The sequence below is a fragment of the Conger conger genome, chromosome 9 (assembly GCF_963514075.1).
Source record: "Conger conger chromosome 9, fConCon1.1, whole genome shotgun sequence".
Taxonomy (NCBI): domain Eukaryota; kingdom Metazoa; phylum Chordata; class Actinopteri; order Anguilliformes; family Congridae; genus Conger; species Conger conger.
Window position 1 is genome coordinate 22,928,394 of NC_083768.1, and position 20,474 is coordinate 22,948,867.

The following is a 20,474-nucleotide window of genomic DNA, read 5'->3' on the forward strand; positions in this document are numbered from 1 at the left end:
CCAAGCTCTTTCTGAACGTGGTGTGGTATACCCATTATAGTGGTCCTTCTGCTCCGCTTCCTGCTTTTCTCCAGCCTCTTAACTGGGTTGAGTGGCTTGAATGTGGAACCTGTCCAGAAAGTCAATATATGGAGAGAAATGAAGGGAAACAGTCAGTTTCAGTGCTGCCCCTCAGCAGTGATTTTTCAACCCTGGAATGGCATGTCTGCAGAAATATGCAGCAATAAAACTGCAGCTGTCTGTTATTACAAATATCTGTCTTTCATTACATCTGACCCCCACAGAAAATGAAAGACTTTACTTTGAGTTGAGTGCAATGTACACGGGATTCATTTTAGACAAAAAATAACAATAAGAACGACTGGGAAAGATCTAATACCAAGGCTAAACAAAGCAATGTGCAGTATCATATTCCACATCTCATACTGTGAATGGTATTTCACAGCCTTTTTTGAAAAATGCAAGGCTTTACATCCGCTATTTTCTCTCTTAGAGCTGCTGTTTTAAGAATTTAGAAGCTTTATTTGCTCAATCATAAGCTGCCTCATCATAGAGTGGAGAAGGAGAGAAGGTTTTTGTACAGCAGTTCCTGCAGTGTGATCAGGGGCTGCACTAGTGGAATACTACAGACCTACACCTCACTGGGATTTAGCCAGATAGGATTCAGCATGTAGGCTCGGTTCACCTTGGCGAATCAGCGCTGACCGTGAAGACCCAGTCAATCCAGGTGATACTGTCTCAGCAGTAGTGCTACCCAACTCCAGGGATCCTTTTCTCTCTTCGGCCTCGGCTGCCTCCTCTGGCTGCAGGCGTGCCACAACCGACTGTAAAATGCAGGCTTGCATTAACAACATACTCCAGCAAACTGCAGTAATTTGAAGAAGGACCTTGTGGGCATGCACTTTTCAGTCAAAAACTCACGTACATTGATACTTTGGTCATCTCCGTAATCTGTCCCATTATCGTGTCCTGTAGACAGAGGAAGGAATATGGAAAAACTTTGTTTCAAATCAATGACATGGTTAAACAAGGCACAGTCCTTTAAAAAAACTGATTTTAAATGTTTAAGTGTACAAGGCATGACCGATGGAAGGCCGAACTGAACATGTTCACAGAGGTGGTGAGGGAGGGTGTGATTCTTGCTCACCCTCCTGCTGCAGGATCTTCAGACCCTCCTGGGCCTCAGTGTGCAGGTCCTCCAGGTACTGCGGCCGGCTCCCCTCGATGAACACGTTCTCCTGGTAGTGCTGGGAGGCCTTGTAATGGACTGTGAGCTTCCTCTCATCCTCCTGCTTCGATACAGCTGCAGGGCGACAAGAAAGAGTTGCACTGTGAACACAAGCTCCAATCACTGCCAGGTGTACGAGAGACCATGGTCATTAAATGAAATGCATACGAGCAGTGGGTAGAGAGGTTAACAAGGGACTTTATGACTCGCTGAAACATCTATAAAAGATGAGGGAAGTCAGAAATAGGTTTTCCCAAATAAGACCTGCAGCTTGTGAGACATTTGTGTTATCCTCCAGCAAGACACTTAACCTAAACATCTACAGTAAATGCATTCCCATCTAAAAGGAGAGTGGAAAATTCAAACTATGCAAGTGTCTTTTGAAACAGGTGTCTCCTTTTGAAAAGACATAATGAGATGTTATGATGCATTATATATAATTAAACTAAATGTGCTCTACAGTAACAGCTATTCAGTTAAAATTCATTTCCATCTCAAAACGGGTAAACGGGCTATAAAACTAATGACGCTATACAGACATTGTGGAGAGATATGAGAGGACTGTGATTTGGAGTCCTGGAATGTGTAGTTGATTTTAGTAGGAGAGAACAGACAGTAAGGGCATATTGTACAGGGTCACCACACACTGTGAGTCCCTCATGTCAGAGAGGTAAGTCCAGATCTATTGGAACAGGGACAGGACGTTGCTCTGAAGCACCGTTTCGGCTTTCCCGTAAATGAAAGGGAATATTATACTCCTCTGATGTGTGATGTGGAATGTCTATGGCAGAGAGAAGCTGAATAAATTAAAGAGAGATTAAAGGGAAGCAGCAGTGAAGCAGAAGGCTGATGGCCCTTTGGAGCGGATCTGGCTGCACCACAGCACAACAGTTCTCAGTCACGCTGTTCCAGCAATTCAGTTCGGGAAGGGAATCACTATCTCAGAGGAAACACACACATGCACACACACGCAAACACGCACACACATTACAGTAAATCAACTGTTTTTATGTGAAATGTATAACCAAATGCTTTTACAATGCTATGTAAATTGTACTGCAAGAGAAAAACAAATACAATAAGCTTTCAAATTAACGGCCATAGTCAACCCAACCACCTCCTGCATAAGAATATATCTGTGTTCAAACCATATTCATGCAGGTTACTCCAAGTCTGTAAAATAAAAATCTTCAATAGTTACTTTAATAGAGAAAATAGTAAAAAGATCCACATTTACCCCATGCCAAAGGGCATCATTATTAAGAGCATTACTCAGAGGAGATTAGAGAGATTCACAGAGTCACATAAAGACAGGAGGAGAGACTGAACCCTTGGGATTCCTCTAGTTACACAAACAGTATAGTCACAATTCCCAAAAGGTGCCTCATAACAGTATAAAAGGTTTTCTGCTGTGAAATATTGTAAGGACATACAGCATGTAAGCACAAGACTCCCCTATACTATACCACCGTTTCTGTAAAAAGATTAATCCTGCTTAGAGCTGGAAACAGAAAGAGCTGGCAGCATACTGTATGTATCAGTGCTGCCTCCCTGCAGAGCCCGTGAACGGTGCTGATGGCATGCGATTCTGAACCTCTCCCACAAGGACAGGAACAGATGCATCAGCAGCTCACGGTTCGATGGAGATTGCTGAAGCATGCATGGGCACCAAAGGTCTCTTACGATTACTCGCTCAGTGCGGGTGAAAATGGGTCACAAGTTCCATATTCCAATTCACAAATTTTGACAGAATCAATAAAGTTGCCAACTAGAAATGTTGCTGTTTCATTTTGTTATTTGTACATCTCTGGCACCTGTGGTTCACATTATCAGGTGTGCAGCTTGTTTTTCCGTATATGCAATAATGATTTCTGCACCAATTCATTATTAGTTTGGATTTCTATTTTTGGGTAGTGCAGTTCATTTCATTCCAAGTTTACCGTAAGTAAAAATAAAAGCACATTTTAAAGACACCAGCTCTGTGCTGACCTGAATAAATAATATTTCAACAAGAAATTAACTTAGTAATGTTCATATATGGCACAATTCTAACTTGTATCGCTGATGATGAAAGGCTTGGCCTCATTTCTTTCACCCACAAATTTCAGTCTCAGCAAGAGAATTAAACTTCTGTTGGTTATCATGACCAACAGAAACTAAAAAGTATCTCCCTTTCAATCATTATTTTGATTGTTTATATTTGTTGTAAGGTTGAATGGCTGCCACAACTAGACTGTGGATAAAGGATGTTCAATACAGCATTACAGTACTGTAAACACAGACATGTCCTTTTCCACAGGGTGCTAGCCACTTGAGCCCCCTGGGTAATCTCTGCACTTAATCTTAATGGCAACAAATTCCTGACCTATAACCCCCCCAGATTGGGCTTCTGTCCCCCTGGCCTCACCCTCAGTGAGCATTAGGTTGGTCCATGGGTGACACAGCTCCATTTGTCTCTAGATTTTTTTTTAAACAAACACTACTTTTCTGCTGGAGTGTGTGTGTGCATGTGTGTGTGTGTGTGTTTGTCGGGGGTAAACTGAGGAGATGCACCCCCCCCCCCTGTTCCCATATTATCTGGTGACTAGTGGCATGTGGCACAACTCATCACATGCCCACCTCCTACTGTGTGTGCACCTGCAGGCCATGCAGTAACCACGGTAACTGCATGGCCAAAGAGCTTTGTTCCTGTGAGGGACATGACGTGGCACACATCCCCAATCCCAGTACAGCTGGCCGGCCAGAGAGCACACCATGGCATATGTGCTGAGGTAACACCAGGCCCTTTAATGTGCCCCCCCACCACCACAATGACAGTATTTAACACCCCCCCCCCCACACCCCCCACACACACAAAACATGAGGAGATTAGCAGGATTGGCTCATTGATAAAGGCCTTGGATCAACATGTTAAACGGTAAAAGCTTTCTTTTTCTCCAGCAGCAAAATCCAGTTCTATGTAGTATTTCTGGGGTAAAAGGATAAGCTTGATATATCACTTATTGCCTTTATCAGACTGGATCCATACATTAGTCCATTTCCCAGATTTAAGAGGCAACTGAATTGTGGACTGTGTGGGATTGATTGAACTAAGTGAACTGAAAGGAAACATAAGACTTGAGTCACCTTCAGCTGACCAATAGCCTGCCCGAACAGTGCAGACACTCTATTACCCCGACCCCTCTGTAAACAGTGAAACCTCATCCACCACGTCCCTAACGTCTCGCACAATGACACAGCCAACTGAAAGGATAAAAGGTTTCAGTACAAAAAGGAAACCAAGTACACCATTAGCAAAGCTTTCCTTCGCCATCAACTTTTAACCTATGGGATTAAATCACTCCCTTTGGGGGCATTAAATAACATGGAGGTACTGTAATTATAGGGCCAGCAATGCACAATCGAGCTCATTTGGAGGGGTGGAGAATTCAAATCACAAGAAAATGTATGTCAGTCAGAGAGAGTCTGAGTAAGAAGGAAAAGGTTCCTATTAAAAGGCAGATTCTGATTTTATAGTATCACTGGTTATGAAAGAGAGATATTATTTACAGTACAAACGACAACATATGTGTATGTAAGTCTTTCTGATATACATATACAGAAAGACCTTGAGATCGGCATAGTCTGGACCCGCAGGAGTAGGGAGATATCCTTCAAAAATCAACTTTTAACTGTAAATCTTGACAATGAAATGAAAACAAAATCTGGGCTAATCTGAGATGCAAATGCATAGTACTTAAAATTAGTTTAAATCTGCCATTTAGACAGTCTGTATCAATTCTTGCACTGAAACAAACCAACCAGGCCATCAATTATATTAGCACTGTTGCCTGGTACGCATTTGATGTAAAGGTTTATAACTTTTCCCTTGCACGTGAAAATATTTACATTGCTGGGTAAATTACCTCGAGAACAAACAGAGAAAGCATGCTGCATTTAGACTCCCTATTTCCTACTGTAATGAATCCATCAGATCAGAGATAGAGAATGAGAGAGAGGGAGAGACAGAGATAGAGAGAGAGAGATAGAGAGAGAGAGAGAGAGAGAGAGAGAGAGAGAGAGAGAGTATGGTTTAGAATCCTAAACACGGCTCCATAAAGCATGCACATGTCACACAGACCTGCCTCAATTCCCCCTTGACGGAAGATTTGTGTGCACTGAAGAGTTCAATCCAATCCACTCACTCAGAGAGTGGCTGTCACAGAGAGCTCTGAGCTCCTCAATCACCCTCACACTCAGTGATACACATGTAAAAGGCTGGGACTGGGGTCTTAGCCCTGCAGTGTCTTTTTCTTAATGAGCAGAACGCTGGCATCAGTACGTCGCCTGCCTGGTTTGGAATCACAAGTATGCAAGAGTGGAAAAAACGGGATTGGAGCAGGTGCATATGAGACATCCCTCTCTACTTCTCCAGTACAGGGAAGGCTCCTACCTATGGCATGGCAAAAACAGATTTACGGTTTAAATCTAAATCTAAATCTATTTTGCTTATTTAAGTTTTCTTTTTTGCTTGAAATTAAAATTCTTACCCCATTGCCAAACTTGAAATTTGTTAAATTCTCATCTCAATTGGGCTCTTTCCATCTTATTTAGCAAAAAAGTAACAGAAATAAGATTTAAGACTCAATAAAAGACACTTGATGGAGTTACTTTTTGGATTTTGTAGCAGGGATAGTGTATATCCTGAAGTCATTCAGTATCAGGTATTGGAATTCATGGCCGTGACTATCAGGCTGAATTTACACAACATGCCACTTTGAAACAAGGATATCCTGTCACTCTTGATCAAATAAAGATGTTTTCCAGGTAGTTGCATTTCTGTCATTAACAGACAATGCTGGCTCAAACCTACATGAGCTATTTGGCATAATCTCTTGAATCAGATTATGCAGTCAGTCTGAATGGCATTTTTGGATCAATGAACTTATCTACGCCGGAAAGTTTCAAGCAATACACATAAATGACACTTTCATTCTTTCTTGATGCACATACAAGTAAACTGTGAAACTTAGAAAACTGTGCAACCTCTAGTTTGCACAGCAACCTGTCTGCAACATTCACTGTGATCTCGATGAAAGGTTTTCCTAATTCATAGAAAACACCTGCAGCTGTGCCTATTCTACCACAGCCCACAGAAACCTGAGGGTCAATGCAAACAGGAGTTGAGTATAAAAGCAGAGAGGAAACGGCTGTGGACTCACCCCTCTTCTTGAAGACGTTCAGTAGAGAGCGAATGTTTTTACTCAAGAAGACCACCATGTCTGTCCCGGGCCAGAGGCTGAGACCATGGCAGGAGTAAAGCCAGCGACGAAAACGTGTGGGAAGCAGCGGAAGAAGATAAAGAAAAAAGAACGAGGTTCTCCAAACAAACGGCGAGAAGCCGAGGTGAAGGGGTGGCTGTGCTGTGCTGCCGTCTCCCGGCAGACTTCTCCCGGATAAGCAGCTGGACACAATGCGATCCTCTGTGCACCGCTAATCCAAACTGCCCGGACCCCACCGCCTCCCTCCCCCTTCACCGCTACCCCGCCTCCCTATTGTCCGCCTGTCCCCGTCCAGTCCCCCCCGTGTTCCCGTCCCAAATCTGGGATTCACAGGTCAGAGCGCAGTGTACACACACTCCTCTCCTCTACAGTCCCCCTCAAGATGGGACTGAGAGAAACCATGCCAGCTCGGGAAGATGGCATCTGTGCCAACTCGCACACGACCTGCAGGTTCTCCTCATGTTTCTTTTGCTATTCTCTCTCTCCGTTTCTCCCACATACCATCACTCACTTCCTCTCTCCTCTCCAAACAGACAACACTTCAGAACTAACTCTAATTCATTTTCTGATGATATTGAAATTAGGTCCACATTTGTCCTCAGCTCCCCCAACCTGTTTTTCCCTCATATCCCTGTTACTATAAAGATACTTCATCGTAAGTTACTGTTCAGTCCAGCTTTGGGGGGCAGGGGTAAAACACAAGAGCACAGTCTGCACTTGCGAACACTGAAAGACTAAATTCAATACAAGTGGCTAATCCCCTATTTGCCCCTGGGTCGGCCCTTTTCCACACGGGCCACAAGCACAGCATGGGGGGGCCCTGAGAGTCACCCCGGCCCCCAAACGACGCCCCAGCGCCCCCGTCACCAGTCCGTCAAGAAAAAGAGCGTACCCGCGAATAGCGCTGCCCCTGCACTCCCCGCTGTGATCAAACACGCACGCTCCCGCAGTGCAGCCAGGCGTCTCACACCCATTCACCACAGAGGCGCTGCGCGTGAGCGAGACACGCCGTCCTCATCGCTCTCCTGAGAGACACGCCGTCCTCATCACTCTCCCGAGAGACCTGCGTGTCCACTGGCCTCAGCTCACATGCCGACACAGGACATTTTAATAAATCCCTACTGAAAAAAACTTCTCCAGCAAGGTTTTGAAACAGCTGGTAGCTGGTTGACCAGTTCAGACCAGCTCCATGCTCAACATGGTTTGACCAGCTCAAGCTTTGTTTTGAAACAGCTGGTAGCTGGTTGACTAGTTCAGACCAGCTCAAGCTGTGTTTTGAAACAGCTGGTAGCTGGTTGACTAGTTCAGACCAGACCTCCAGGGGAGGATTGTCTCCTGCTTAGTCTAAATCAACTGTAAGTCGCTTTGGATAAAAGCGTCAGCCAAATTACATGCATGGTAATGTAATGTAATGAAACAGCTGGTAGCTGGTCTAGCTGGGTGTCATCATTCAGCAGACTCAGACTCATTCTTTAGCCACCAATGCGGCCCAGGTTCATATATAAACCTTTGTCAAAAGCGGCCATGTTTTTTTAATTTACCTACCCAGACAGCCACACAGACTAGCAAGCGGGCGGAATTTTACCCAGGAGGTTGTGGGCACTAGCCCCATGTGGAATGCAGCTGCTGGGCCCTAGAGCAAGCAACTTAACCCAAACTATGTTAAGTACAGAGAGGCGGACAGCTTCAAAACTAACTGCTGTAAATGTCAGCTATGTTGTGCTGAATGAGAGCGTCTTCTACGATAAATAACGCCGTGTGAACTGCTGCATTAGGCGCTGAACAATAGGAGGAAACCTGAGAGACACAGAGATGAGACTGAATGCATCCCCTCCTCCTGTCAGCAGATGAGTTCCCAGGGGGCTGGAAGCTGGGGTTATAAATAGTGTCTGTCCATCAGCCCTCTGCCCTCCTCCCTCCTCCCTCTCACAGTATCTCTCACTATGTCTGTCTCCACATTAGGCTGCTCAGTGCACGTCTCTGTGCATAGTGCAACGGACAGCTCCTACTGTGAGTCTGTACACTGCTGAAGTCTGTGTACATATGTGTGTGTGTGTCAGTGTGAGAAAGAGGGAGAGTGAGAGAGAGGCAGAGACAGAGAGAGAGAGAGAAAATGTGCCTGTGAAGTGGTCACAGCTGTTAATACAACGATAATATCCAGATACAGGTGCATTAGTTTGTAAAAGAAATGGGAGACAAAAATGCATTTGATGCAACATTACGCTGATAGGGTTCTTCTGTTCATCTGTCAAGCCAGGAACCCCAAAATATCCCCCAACCAAGGAGAGGATGCTGTGCCAGGATAAAGGCCCCCTGAGAATCCTGTAATTCCTGACACTTACAGTATACAGCTGGGTTTGACACTGCCCCAGCTTGACTGTGTTTATCCGAGACTAAATGGGGTGAGGTGCAGCTGCACCCAGCTGGGGAGACACGCTCCTGAACCCCCTGGCCCCCACACTGGTTGTGTCCGAGCCAGAGCGGGAGGCTGGCAGCCGGACGTAGCGGAGAACCAGGAGGATCTGGCCATGACTGAAAGAGCCCAGGCAGTGGAGGCATTGTGGAAAGAGTGGGGGCCCTGCTCCAAAAACCAGGGGATTAATCCTCTGGCCTCCTCTATGTCTCTCTTTCTGATTTCATTAAGAAAACTCTCCAGCTGCAGGGTCGCATTAGTGCCCAGTGCTCGCCGCAAACACAGACACCATACTGTCAGAATGCTCTGTGCCGACGCAGTGTACGTCTCTCTCTCTCTCTCTCTCTCTCTCTCTCACACACACACACACACACACACACACACAAGCAACGGATGCCACAGGGCAGGGTCCCCTTCATGGAAACATCCAACTGCACCCTGCTGTAGAAGTCTGTGTGCCGCTGCATAATGAATGCAAGGAAAGGCTGTGGAAATGGAGTGGGCATTTAGATGTGCTCTCCAGCCACTGAACCCTGACTTTGAAACCCTTTGTGCCGAACATAAAGACAAAAGCTCCCTGCCAGAATCAATGGGTACTTACCGGGGCAATGTGCAGTGACCTTTAACATTACAGGAAAAAAGGACCAATCAGCCCTTTTTATTGAATCAACCAATTTTATTGTCCCTATTGGCTGAGAAACAACCGGTTTGTCACAGATATGATGTAACTTTATAGACCCCAAAGAGGTTTCCTTATTACAGACATTTCAGAGGAAAATGACATGGGAGTTCATTCCATGGGAAGGTCTCAGATGCAGAAATGCGTTAGCTACAGAGACGCATCAGACTCAAGACAACTGCACTGCCCTCCCTATGCTATGACACAAGCAGCTACTCAAACACAAAAACACAAAACTTAATCAGAAGACCTCATCTCCTGGACAACGGTGAGGGGGATTCCCGAAATGGGCCGTGGGCCCCCTGTTGTCCCCACTTGTGACACGCATGAATATTCAGCAGCAGGTCAGAAAAGGAGCCATCTGGCACACGCGAGAGCCGGGCATCGGGGTGTAGAGGGGTGAGGGGCAGGGGCACCGCCACAGGAGTCCAGACCCAGCGCTGCCTCTCACACCCTGAAGACGCAAGCTCAAACAGAAAACACGCAGAGCCCTGCTCATTCTTCCCTGGAAATTATAACTACTGCAGGGATTCCCCTAATGTTCAGCCAGCTTTTGCAAATTATTCCTACAAGGGTTGGGAAAAAACTGAAGCTTCCATGGTAGAAGAGCTGCTCTTTGAACAATAAGACAAATAGATCTGTGAATGAAAGACACAAAGATGCTTAGAATCTCTGACCCTTTCTAATAATGTTCTAATAATGTTCTCATTTTTGTAGACTGAAGATAAGTCAGTCTTGGAAAAGGTCAAGCCTCCAATCACACAGCAATCAGAGCTGAGTCAGAGTTCATCCTCCAATAAATTCCCTCTCACAAAGGGTTAAAGGACCTCCGGACTTCCTTAAAAGATGAAAGGTCATGGTCTGACAATTGCAAGCTTCTTTTCTTTTGCAATGTTTATTTAATGTAAAATTCTGTCTGGGTTAAAACAGAATGCCTCCAAGGCAACAAACAAGATCCATGATTTTTTTTTAAGTATTAATAATAATAAAAAATCTGACCTAAAACCAAACATTTCAGTGACCCTTATTAACTAGTTTATTGATTTAATACGGTGGCTCTAATGGGCCATAAAGAATGCCTGAAGCAGTGGACATTTTGAGGTTCTGGCTAAAGTTATGAGGCACCAAAGGTGATTTATCTTATAGGTTCAATAAACAGAAGGAGGATGTCTGTGATATGGATGGCTTCAATTACTGTAGCTTTAGCGTTCCTACTGATATAAACTGCACTTCAAAGCACAATGTTAGCAAGGGCAGTGCACTCTACAGAGTGATAGCTTCCTCCAGAAACAGACCACTCTTCAGCTCTAGGCATTTTAAGGACAGTAATGATCTTGATGTCACAAACAGCACAAGAGTGCAATATTACTGAACATGTTCTGTTGGCAGGTTGTAAGGTTCATTCTGTGGAGTGGCCACCTGGGGTTGCCAGTTCACTCTTCACACAAATGCCTGTTGGAATGAAAGTAAACTAAATTAAAACATTGACTAAACACTGACACTGACTGGAGTGAAGAGCTTGGAGCCATTTCACAGAACTGCAAGTCAGTAAGTTCTTGTACACACATGCACACACATATCCTCACGTACACACACACACACACACACACACGCAGAAGCACAAGCCTGAAGATTCCCTGTGTTGAGATCTGCCTCATCATATCAAACAAATAAATACCTTAGAGGACAGAAATGCTAGAGGAATAAACAGAAGTTAGTTGCAGAATTATTCAGGAGCTGACAGTTTATCTTATTGTCTAGATAGTGAACCTGGGATAGCTGAGAATGTGCAATAAAAACAGCCACTCCCGGCCAACCTACACAGCAACCGCAAACCCTTCCCCCACCACTACCGTAACTCAATGCAAGCAGCTCCTCCCCACCAGTAAAATGACCACAAGACCACCCTCTACGGGACCATGCTATGTTCTCCGTGTTCTAACTAGTCAACAGTGTGCAGGTCAAGAGGGTTTCGCTATCCTAAAATTCCATCACACACTGCATCACAGGGCACGGGATGAAGTGGTTGAGAAGGTTGTTATGGAAACGGAGGAAAAACATAGACAATGATTTTTACAGCTGTCACCCAGTGGACTGAAACATGTTGCACAACCCTGTGTACTCTAATTCCTTGTCTGTGCCGTGGATGATGTATCACTGGGAGGAGGGCTGTACTGAGACATGATGTCATTTAGGAAATCCCTGCAACCCCACCCCCCCCACCCCCCCATGTGGACAACAAGGGGAAAAACTTTATTTAGTTACATGTACATATTTCTTTTTTAGCCAATCAGCAGAAGCAAAATAGCAACATAACCTCCATTAACATAAACTTAAAGGTGCGGTAATATAATCATATACTGTATATACACATTGAATGATACAGTTTCTTGAAATACATAATCTGATATTTCATCAGTTATTTCACCAGTTCACTGCTGTTCAACAATAATTTGAGCACTGCCAGTATCTCTAAGCTAAAACTGTAAGCACTACTCGCCTGATGCACATATGAGTGGAATTAATAATGTGATGTGAGGGTGGGTGATTTGAGTGTCACAAAACAAGCACAACAGCCTGTCCTATCCTATAGTACACTAATCTCCCAGAACCCTGTACTCTCCTACAGTACACTAATCTCCCAGAACCCTGTACTCTCCTACAGTACACTAATCTCCCAGAACCCTTTGCTCTCCTACAGTACACTAATCTCCCAGAACCCTTTGCTCTCCTACAGTACACTAATCTCCCAGAACCCTTTGGTCCCCTATAGTACACTAATCTCCCAGAACCCTGTACTCTCCTACAGTACACTAATCTCCCAGAACCCTTTGCTCTCCTACAGTACACTAATCTCCCAGAACCCTTTGCTCCCCTATAGTACACTAATCTCCCAGAACCCTGTACTCTCCTATAGTACACAAAATCTCCCAGAACCCTTTGCTCCCCTATAGTACACTAAATCTTCCAGAACCCTGTGCTCCCCTTAAGTGTACCGACCTCCCAGAACCATGTACTCTCATACAGTACACTAATTTCCCAGAACCCTGGGAGAAGCCCATATTGACAGCAATCCTTACCCATAATCCCACATTTACAGCCCCAATATCATTAAATCAACGCACATACAGCATGCACATGGGCAGAGCAGCCCACGCCCTGAGAGACCACACATTCCTCAGCTAAGTGTGTCCTCCAGGCTTGACGCACTTGGCCGTCGGCATGCAGTCTGTAGGACGGCAAATTAACATTGCGTAATAAAATAATGGATTAACAGAATCCCCCACCCCCTGCCTTAGCTTCCTATAAAAAGGGTCACCACTCTTACTCAACACAGTAATTGGAAAATATAAAACCATGAGCACATAATTCTGTTCAGGCCAACAGCATGATCTCACCTTCCCATAGCCAAGCAGAACAGATACAGATCATGTGTCGCAGTGAGAGGTGAGACACGCCCAGGTTTATCTCCCACAAGTGAGCCACAGCAGCTCAGTACTATTGTTGCTGGATGCCTCGGATTTTATCCCCCGAACATACATTATAGTCCCCAATCTTCTATGAACTCCAATTTTAATTGCAACTTGCAATTTTGCCTCCCATAAATTCTAACTGAAATGTCCTCTATTGATTTTCCAGTAAACCCATGCAGTCTAGGAGCCCTGAAAAGCAGTGCTGGCATAAGCATGGATCAATGTTTTGACTATGCTATTTCAGGGTTTCATTTGCCTCCTGTGCACTTACTGTAGAACATATCTTCCTCACTATTCACAATTAGAAATGACCGTTAGAAAATATCTGAAACACAGAAAACACACATTAGTAATTTATTAATTAGTGTGCCACTAATTTATCATACTTTAAAAGGATACTAACATTGCAATATGTCAGTCTACCCACAATACCTTGCCTCTCAGTCCTGAAGTCTTGGGGGCCACTGCCACTGCATTTGTATATTCTCTGTTTGTAATAAAAATGTATGAAATTAATGTACCATAGCCGTTTATTTATTTTCCAGGACATCAATACTATAACCTCCCAACACTATAACCCAAGGAATTCCAGCCTTCCCATAATTCCCTGAAAATTATGGCGGTAATTAAAGTTACAGTATATCTGCAACAGAAAACGGCAGGAACTAGCAAGCCATGAAAGGATCCAGGTCATTCTCTTCCCCATGACATGCCTGACAGATCAAAACTGTAACCAGAGATACTCCAGAGATACGATACGGTGAACTGAATAGGAGCAGGAGGTCAGGACCATTTGGCAGGACTAGGAAAGCACATCTACTAGTGTTGTGACATGTTAAGGATTTATATCCCAGCAGTCATATCTCATTTACAACTTGCTGTTGTTACTCCTGCTGCTGTTATTGGTGCGCACGACGATGATGCTCATGAACGTGAATGTCTGTGTATTTGGATCGCCCAATAGGAAAATGAGAAGTGTTCTCTGATATACAACACACCATGAAGCATGCTGCCGTGAAACATGAAATGAAGTAAATCTAATCTATTTAATCTAATTATCACATAATTAGAATTTCATTTTGTAAAGCACCATTTGCGATGAGACACACAGCATTTGTTGAGTTTACTGTGAAAAATACCATGAACAGATAAACTAAAATACACTGGATGCAGAGTTGAAGAAATGAAAACTCAGCAAAAAGAAAAAAATACAAATACCTTTCATGGGAAACACTAAAGAGGGTGTATCGCCAAGTGTTAATCAATTCCATATTCATATAACAAAAGGGCACGGCTTCCTTAATAATATAAAGATGAAAGATAAATATGGAAGAAAATATCTCCAGTGGATCCTTACAGTCTTTTTTTAGAGTGGGGCTTACAGTGATAGAGTTACGCCCAGCATCTGAAACTATTTCCTCCCAGCATCCTCTTTGAGCCAAAGACCATAAAATAGATGAAGGATGAACTGAATCTCATTAAACATAGCTGCCAGTATAACATAGCGCAGCGACAGTCTGGAAGATCACACTATTAATATTCCAACACTGCTGAAGCGGAAGTGTCTCGCTCGTAAACTCGTCCTATAAAGATCAATGGCCTGAGATTCCTCACCAAGCTGTTCTAGGAAGCAGAAGGATATTTGAATTCACGTGCACTATTCATTTGCTTAGCCAGCAGCCTTATCCGGGACAACTGGGAGCATTTTAGCATTTTATACATTATCTACTTACACGGATGGCCAGTTACTGAAACTGAATGGGCTACCTAGTGCATTAGGAGCAGTGTAGTAGTACTCAAGCATATTTAAAATACTGATGCCATCAAGTCAACTCTAACATCTGCACAACAGTGTCCTTGGATTTATAAGTCACCCCTTAATCATCTTATGGTGAAACTTTGGATTTGGGAGCTTTTTAGAGATTTCTAAAGTATACAACTGAATGACAATGAGTATCAAAGTGTGTTCTTATTCTATTTAGAGCATCCAGTAACCAAGACGTCTTTGAAACTGGACATGATCGCTGCGTTGAATGAGCTTCAGACCTGTGGCACTTTCACACCTCCCCTGGGGTACTGGGGTGAGGTCAGGGGTCATGTAACTCGGCTGATGGTCTGCTGCACAAACCACTTACACTTCCTGTTTGCAGACCACAAGCAGAATACCAATGAGAAGCTTGGAGGCTGGAGTGGAGAGCTTGTAAAAAGCCAACAGTCACTCCATATTCATTCAGGACTCAGACCCTCCAGGGGTGCACTGTAAAATTAAGCAATGTTAATTAAATTGCTCCTGAAGGTGAAGCAATGTGAACGGGTCATGGTACAATGATTTTCCCTGAACAAGAGCAAGAGTGCATCATATACTCAGTGAGCACATTATTGGGTATTTATTAGACTTTCCTATAATTTAATAATTATTTTTTAGACTTATTAAGTATTTTGCTGCTGTAGCCTATCTTCTTGGAGTTTTGATGCATTGTGTGTTCAGAGATGCTCTTCTGCATAACACTGCTGTAATGTGTGGTTATTTGCAATACTGTCACCTTCCTGTCAGCTTTGACCAGACTGACCCTTCTCCACTGACCTTTCTCGTTAACAAGGCGTTACTGCCCACAGAACTGCTGATCACTTGATGTTTTTTCTCACCATTCTCTGCAAACTCTAGAGACTGTTGTCAGGAGTATATAAACTCAGGAGATCAGCAGTTTCTGAGATACTCAAACCACTCTGTCTGACACCGACTATCATTCCATGATCAAAGTCACTTAGATCACGTTTTTCCCCATTCGGATGGTTGACATGAGCATTAACTAAAGCTCCTGACTTGCACTGCTGCCACACGATTGGCTGATTAGATAATCGCATGAATGTGTGTACTGTACCTAATAATGCTCAGTGAATGTATATTTAAATTCAGTGCCATACATTATGAGCAAGATTCATTACCAGTTCCATTTCACAGCGAGCGACACATCATAATGCCGCTTTAGAAATCACCATCCCGAAATAGCTTAATTTATGACTTGTATTTGTCCATTCAACTCATGAGCCAAAATGGACGGTTTTCCTCCATGGGAAAGCCACTGAGGTCAGATATTGTCCTGAAAAATGTATTTCATGAAACAAAGTGCACTTAGTGCTGGTGCATATTCATGTGTTCAACACACTTGTGTGGAGTCCTGTAACATTATTGGCAGTGCTTTCACTCACTCACCTGGGAGTGGTGTAATTCACTGTTTCAGTAAGGATTTACTGTGAAGGATAACCTCATGTATGTAGGAGTTTGGGCTGACCGTGTCCTAATTTGAACTCTCAGACATGCAACACACTGACAGTGTGTACTGCCCTTCATATGCATACAATCTTTACCCACCAGCTGCCCAAGGAGTGAAATACCTCCAGAGATAACACCATCACCCTCAGCTGTGACCTCAACCATGACCTCAGCCAATACTTCTACAGACTCCTCTCACGCCAACCATCAATTAATGCTACCTGACAACAGCTACTTATTCAACTGCGATGGCTACAGTGTGTCGGAGTTCAGCCACATCAATACGCTCCATTATTCTGCAGTTAAGGTTGGGTTCAATTATGTTCAAGTCTATTCACAAAATTAACTGGAACTCAGTCTCAATTCATCACGTTTTCAGAGCATTATAGGTCGTTTTCAATTAATTAAATTTAGATTAATCTGGTGAGTTGACTTGAACGCAGCATTGACCGTGATAGCTTGGATTACGTATGGTTCCTATAGAGCTCAGCAGAATCTCTAATGTAAGTGATATGGATGGAAATCATCCAGAGGAGTCTGTTTTTATTTCCCCCTGTAGAGCTATCTTCCACCCCTCTGCCTCACACAAAAGCAAGCAAGGGAATGCAAGGGTTCATGATTTACTCTACCCCAGTAATAAGATCTTACAGAGTAATGCAAATTGTCTACTGTGGACCCCTGAAATATAGAGCTATTGGGAATCTAGAAATCTGAGATATCCATGCAGATAGAATTTCAAAAAAGAAATCCCATAAATATGATAATTTTATATATATATTTATATGTACATTTAGTTTTTGGTCCCCCACACACAAAAAGGCATAGCTAATCAAAATGTGTAGTGTAGCTAATCAAATCTTAGATGAAAGCAAGAATTCACATCCATGAGACTAACCTCAATACTGTCAGAGACAGGGCTGAGCTATAGTATTACCTTGAGGCATGCTTACATCTCCCTGGCACGGCCAACCTAATATGGTGTAGACTGAAGACCACTGGTATTTAAAAGCTTACCACCAAATATTTTGAGGGGCTAGACTTCCCTATTGGCTCAGTCTCATTCATGAACGCTCACTGGCAGATAGAGCAAAACCAGCCTGCTTCCTGACTGCATCACAAACAAGGTAGAGAAACAGAAACAACCAGATGGCTGTTCTTAAGAGATTGAAACATAGCTCTTCAGCATGAGTAGCAATTGGCTGATTGACTGGGGGAAGGGGGTGACAGCCCTGACCGGGCTTAGTTTACTGTATAATGCAGGTCTAGAGATGGCATAATCTTTGGATTTCCACACTGAGCAAGGAACTATTGCAGAACATAATCCTGTTTATTCTTCCTCGTTGACTTGTGTCAAGCTGCTTTTTACTATTGCAGGCATGTTGTAGAATGACTGGTGAGAAAGGAATCACCATCAGGTCTTTTAAATTATGAAAATGTCTTTAAATGAAAGAAAATGATTAATCTGAATACACGTATGTATGCAAGCACATGTGCACCTACACACACACACGCGCGCGCGCAGACACACAGATGTGAATTATGTGTCATAAAGGAAGTAGACAGTGATTGGGCTGCATAGTCCATTGCAGCTGTTTAAATGATATACAACTACACGCATGGAGACCAGATCACTGCATGCATATGCCCAGGCTGAATATCGTAGTGTGTATAAAACATCATGCCACACTTCCAAACATAAGGAATAAAAGATTACTTCCTCTCATGTAATCAACATCACACCAGTGAATGAAAAAATAAAGTCAATATTTTGACACAATGAATATACATTTTTTAATGCAAGAAGGCCCATTATGTATGAATCACACAAATCACCTTTCATTCAATATAAACACCAGAGAAAACAGGCTGTCCATATGTGATTAGATGGATGATAGATGATAAAAGCAGTAATTTGATCACCATTCACCGAACATGGAAAATTAGAAAAGGTCATTTCTATAAAGATTTGAGGACCTCTTCATAAACACAGTATAACACAGCCAAGTAGTACTTTATCAGAATCACTTTCAATACCAGGTTAAAAACACCAATTTATACAGTGTTAAGAGTTGCCAAAAAACGAATTGTTATAATTCCTTTACTTCAGTTGCTCTTAAGTTGGAAAAAACTAAAAGTTAGAATCTTAAAATAAGCTGAAATGAGTCATATCCCTCTGTGGGATCCAAGGGGCACAGAAGAATGGGAGGAATGTGGAGCTGAGGTGGCACACAGAGCCTTTACAGACAGTGTACAGTCAACCTCAGAGTGGAGGTTTAGGAGTTTGCATCTCTGATCTTACAGCACACTTTTTAAAGGTAGAAGATCAAAACACGAACACACAGTCTTCTTTTGTGCGGTGTATTACAACATTCAACAACAAAGTGCAATGATCTGAGACGCTATGGAATAGTGTGAATCATAAGGCCTGCACTAAAGTTTACGTAAGTGTGGGAAGTTTCAGATAGAGATCAATGCAGAGATGTGTTACTTCAGTACACAGCAGGACAAAGAGGGGTTTCAGAGCAAACCCAAACAAGCAGGGCGAAGTACTGTTTCAAACCTCAGCTTCCTTTGTTTTTTTAGAGCAGAGGTTCCCAACCTCGGTCCTGGGGACCCCCTGTGCTTATTGGGTTTTGTTCCAACCAGAGTTGTAATCCCAGAATTTTAACAAGCTGTTCATTTTTCTTAATTAGCTGCTTTTCATGCTATTTATCCCCTTAAGCTTTTACCCCTCTTATTATGTCAGAAATAGCTATGCAATAAAAACCATATGTTCACAAATATAACATTCTGTGAATCAATAGGATTTAATTAGGTTGTCCAAGGCGTGTGTTTCAGTTCAGTTTTCAGTTCATTCAATACACTTGTAAACACAATGCAAGTTTGGCTCATTATCATTTGCTGTCTTTGAATTATTCATTATCTACCAAATTGTTAGTTGCCACATGTTCACACTTTCCCCAATTAAGAGCCTCAGTCTTCACCTCAGTCTTTATTTTGATCGATTTAATACTTTTTCTACCTCTTTTTATGACACTGTTTTGCAATATACTGCAGCATAATAAGCGCAACACAAACAGCAGACTGTTATTCTTCATGGAATGCTTAGCTTTTTCTGACATACTGTAGCTTAAGAGGGCAAATAATCACCTACTTAAGAAAAAACAGCAGCTTGTCAAATTTCTTGGACTGCAACTCTGGTTGGAAGGAAAACCAGCATACATAGGGGGTCCCCAGGATCGAGGCTGGGAACCACTACTTCAGAGCATGGGCAAACCAAAACATAAAACCTTCATAAGTACCACATACAGTAAGTGTTCATTGCCAAATGACATGTCATGAAGCGTGCTATGTTAACATCCATGTATAAAATGACATTAACATGACATAATAACAGAACATTGGCTCAGAATCTCAAAGTGGACCACAATTTAATTAGGCCTACCTCCTACGACAGCACAGAATCAAATTCAGTGAGTGCAGTGAACTCTACAGGGGACCTGAGGTAGTCACATCCACGTGGAACATCGACAGAGGGGACAGACATAATGACCTCAGCTAAATCAAAGCTTATGTTACATTTATCACCATTATAGTGACTGGCCTATGGGAGTTCAGGTACAGCTGAAAACAATGAATTAGCAGCAACTGCATACTGGCTCAAATCACCAAGCATCAAGTTTGTTTGGCACTGAAGCCCTCTCTTTAGACAATAGTACAGGGAAAGATATGTGACTTCACTAAATTATGACTTATACTGTAAAACCTGAAAACAGATTTGTGGGTTTTTAGTATCTGGTTATTTTTGGGGTTCAGGGTTCGATTGGGAGAAAGAATGCACAGTATGTGTGGTGGGACAGTATGGTAAAGGCTGGACATGCCCCTTCAAATATATTCCAGTAATAACACAGTTGCATCGAGTCAAGATGAGGTCACTGTAGATGCAAAGTACATTAACTGTAGCAAATGTGTGCATGAACCACAAATCCCACAAATCAGTGCTGGTGGGTAGGGGTGCTTTGCAGTTCATAGCTGTACACTTATCTGGGCTTTTCAGAGAATTGCAGCTCACTCAGCTCATGGTCACTGATGCTAAAAGCTCGTTTAAAAGTGAAATTACCTCTACATGAGTGCATGCGATTCGAC

General features: G+C 43.1%; 1 protein-coding gene across 4 annotated transcripts in view; it reads right to left on the reverse strand.

Annotated features, from left to right (window-relative positions):
* nhsl3 (NHS like 3) overlaps positions 1–20,474 on the reverse strand; it is a 59,427-nt gene that overhangs the window by 6,731 nt on the left and 32,222 nt on the right. For all 4 annotated transcript variants that reach the window (XM_061255066.1, XM_061255065.1, XM_061255067.1 and 1 more), the window contains 4 exons: positions 1,148–1,303; positions 926–969; positions 686–824; positions 2–109 (listed from right to left, as the gene is read on the reverse strand). In XM_061255066.1, the coding sequence (XP_061111050.1) occupies positions 2–109; positions 686–824; positions 926–969; positions 1,148–1,303 (447 nt within the window). The remainder of the gene's footprint in view (position 1; positions 110–685; positions 825–925; positions 970–1,147; positions 1,304–20,474) is intronic.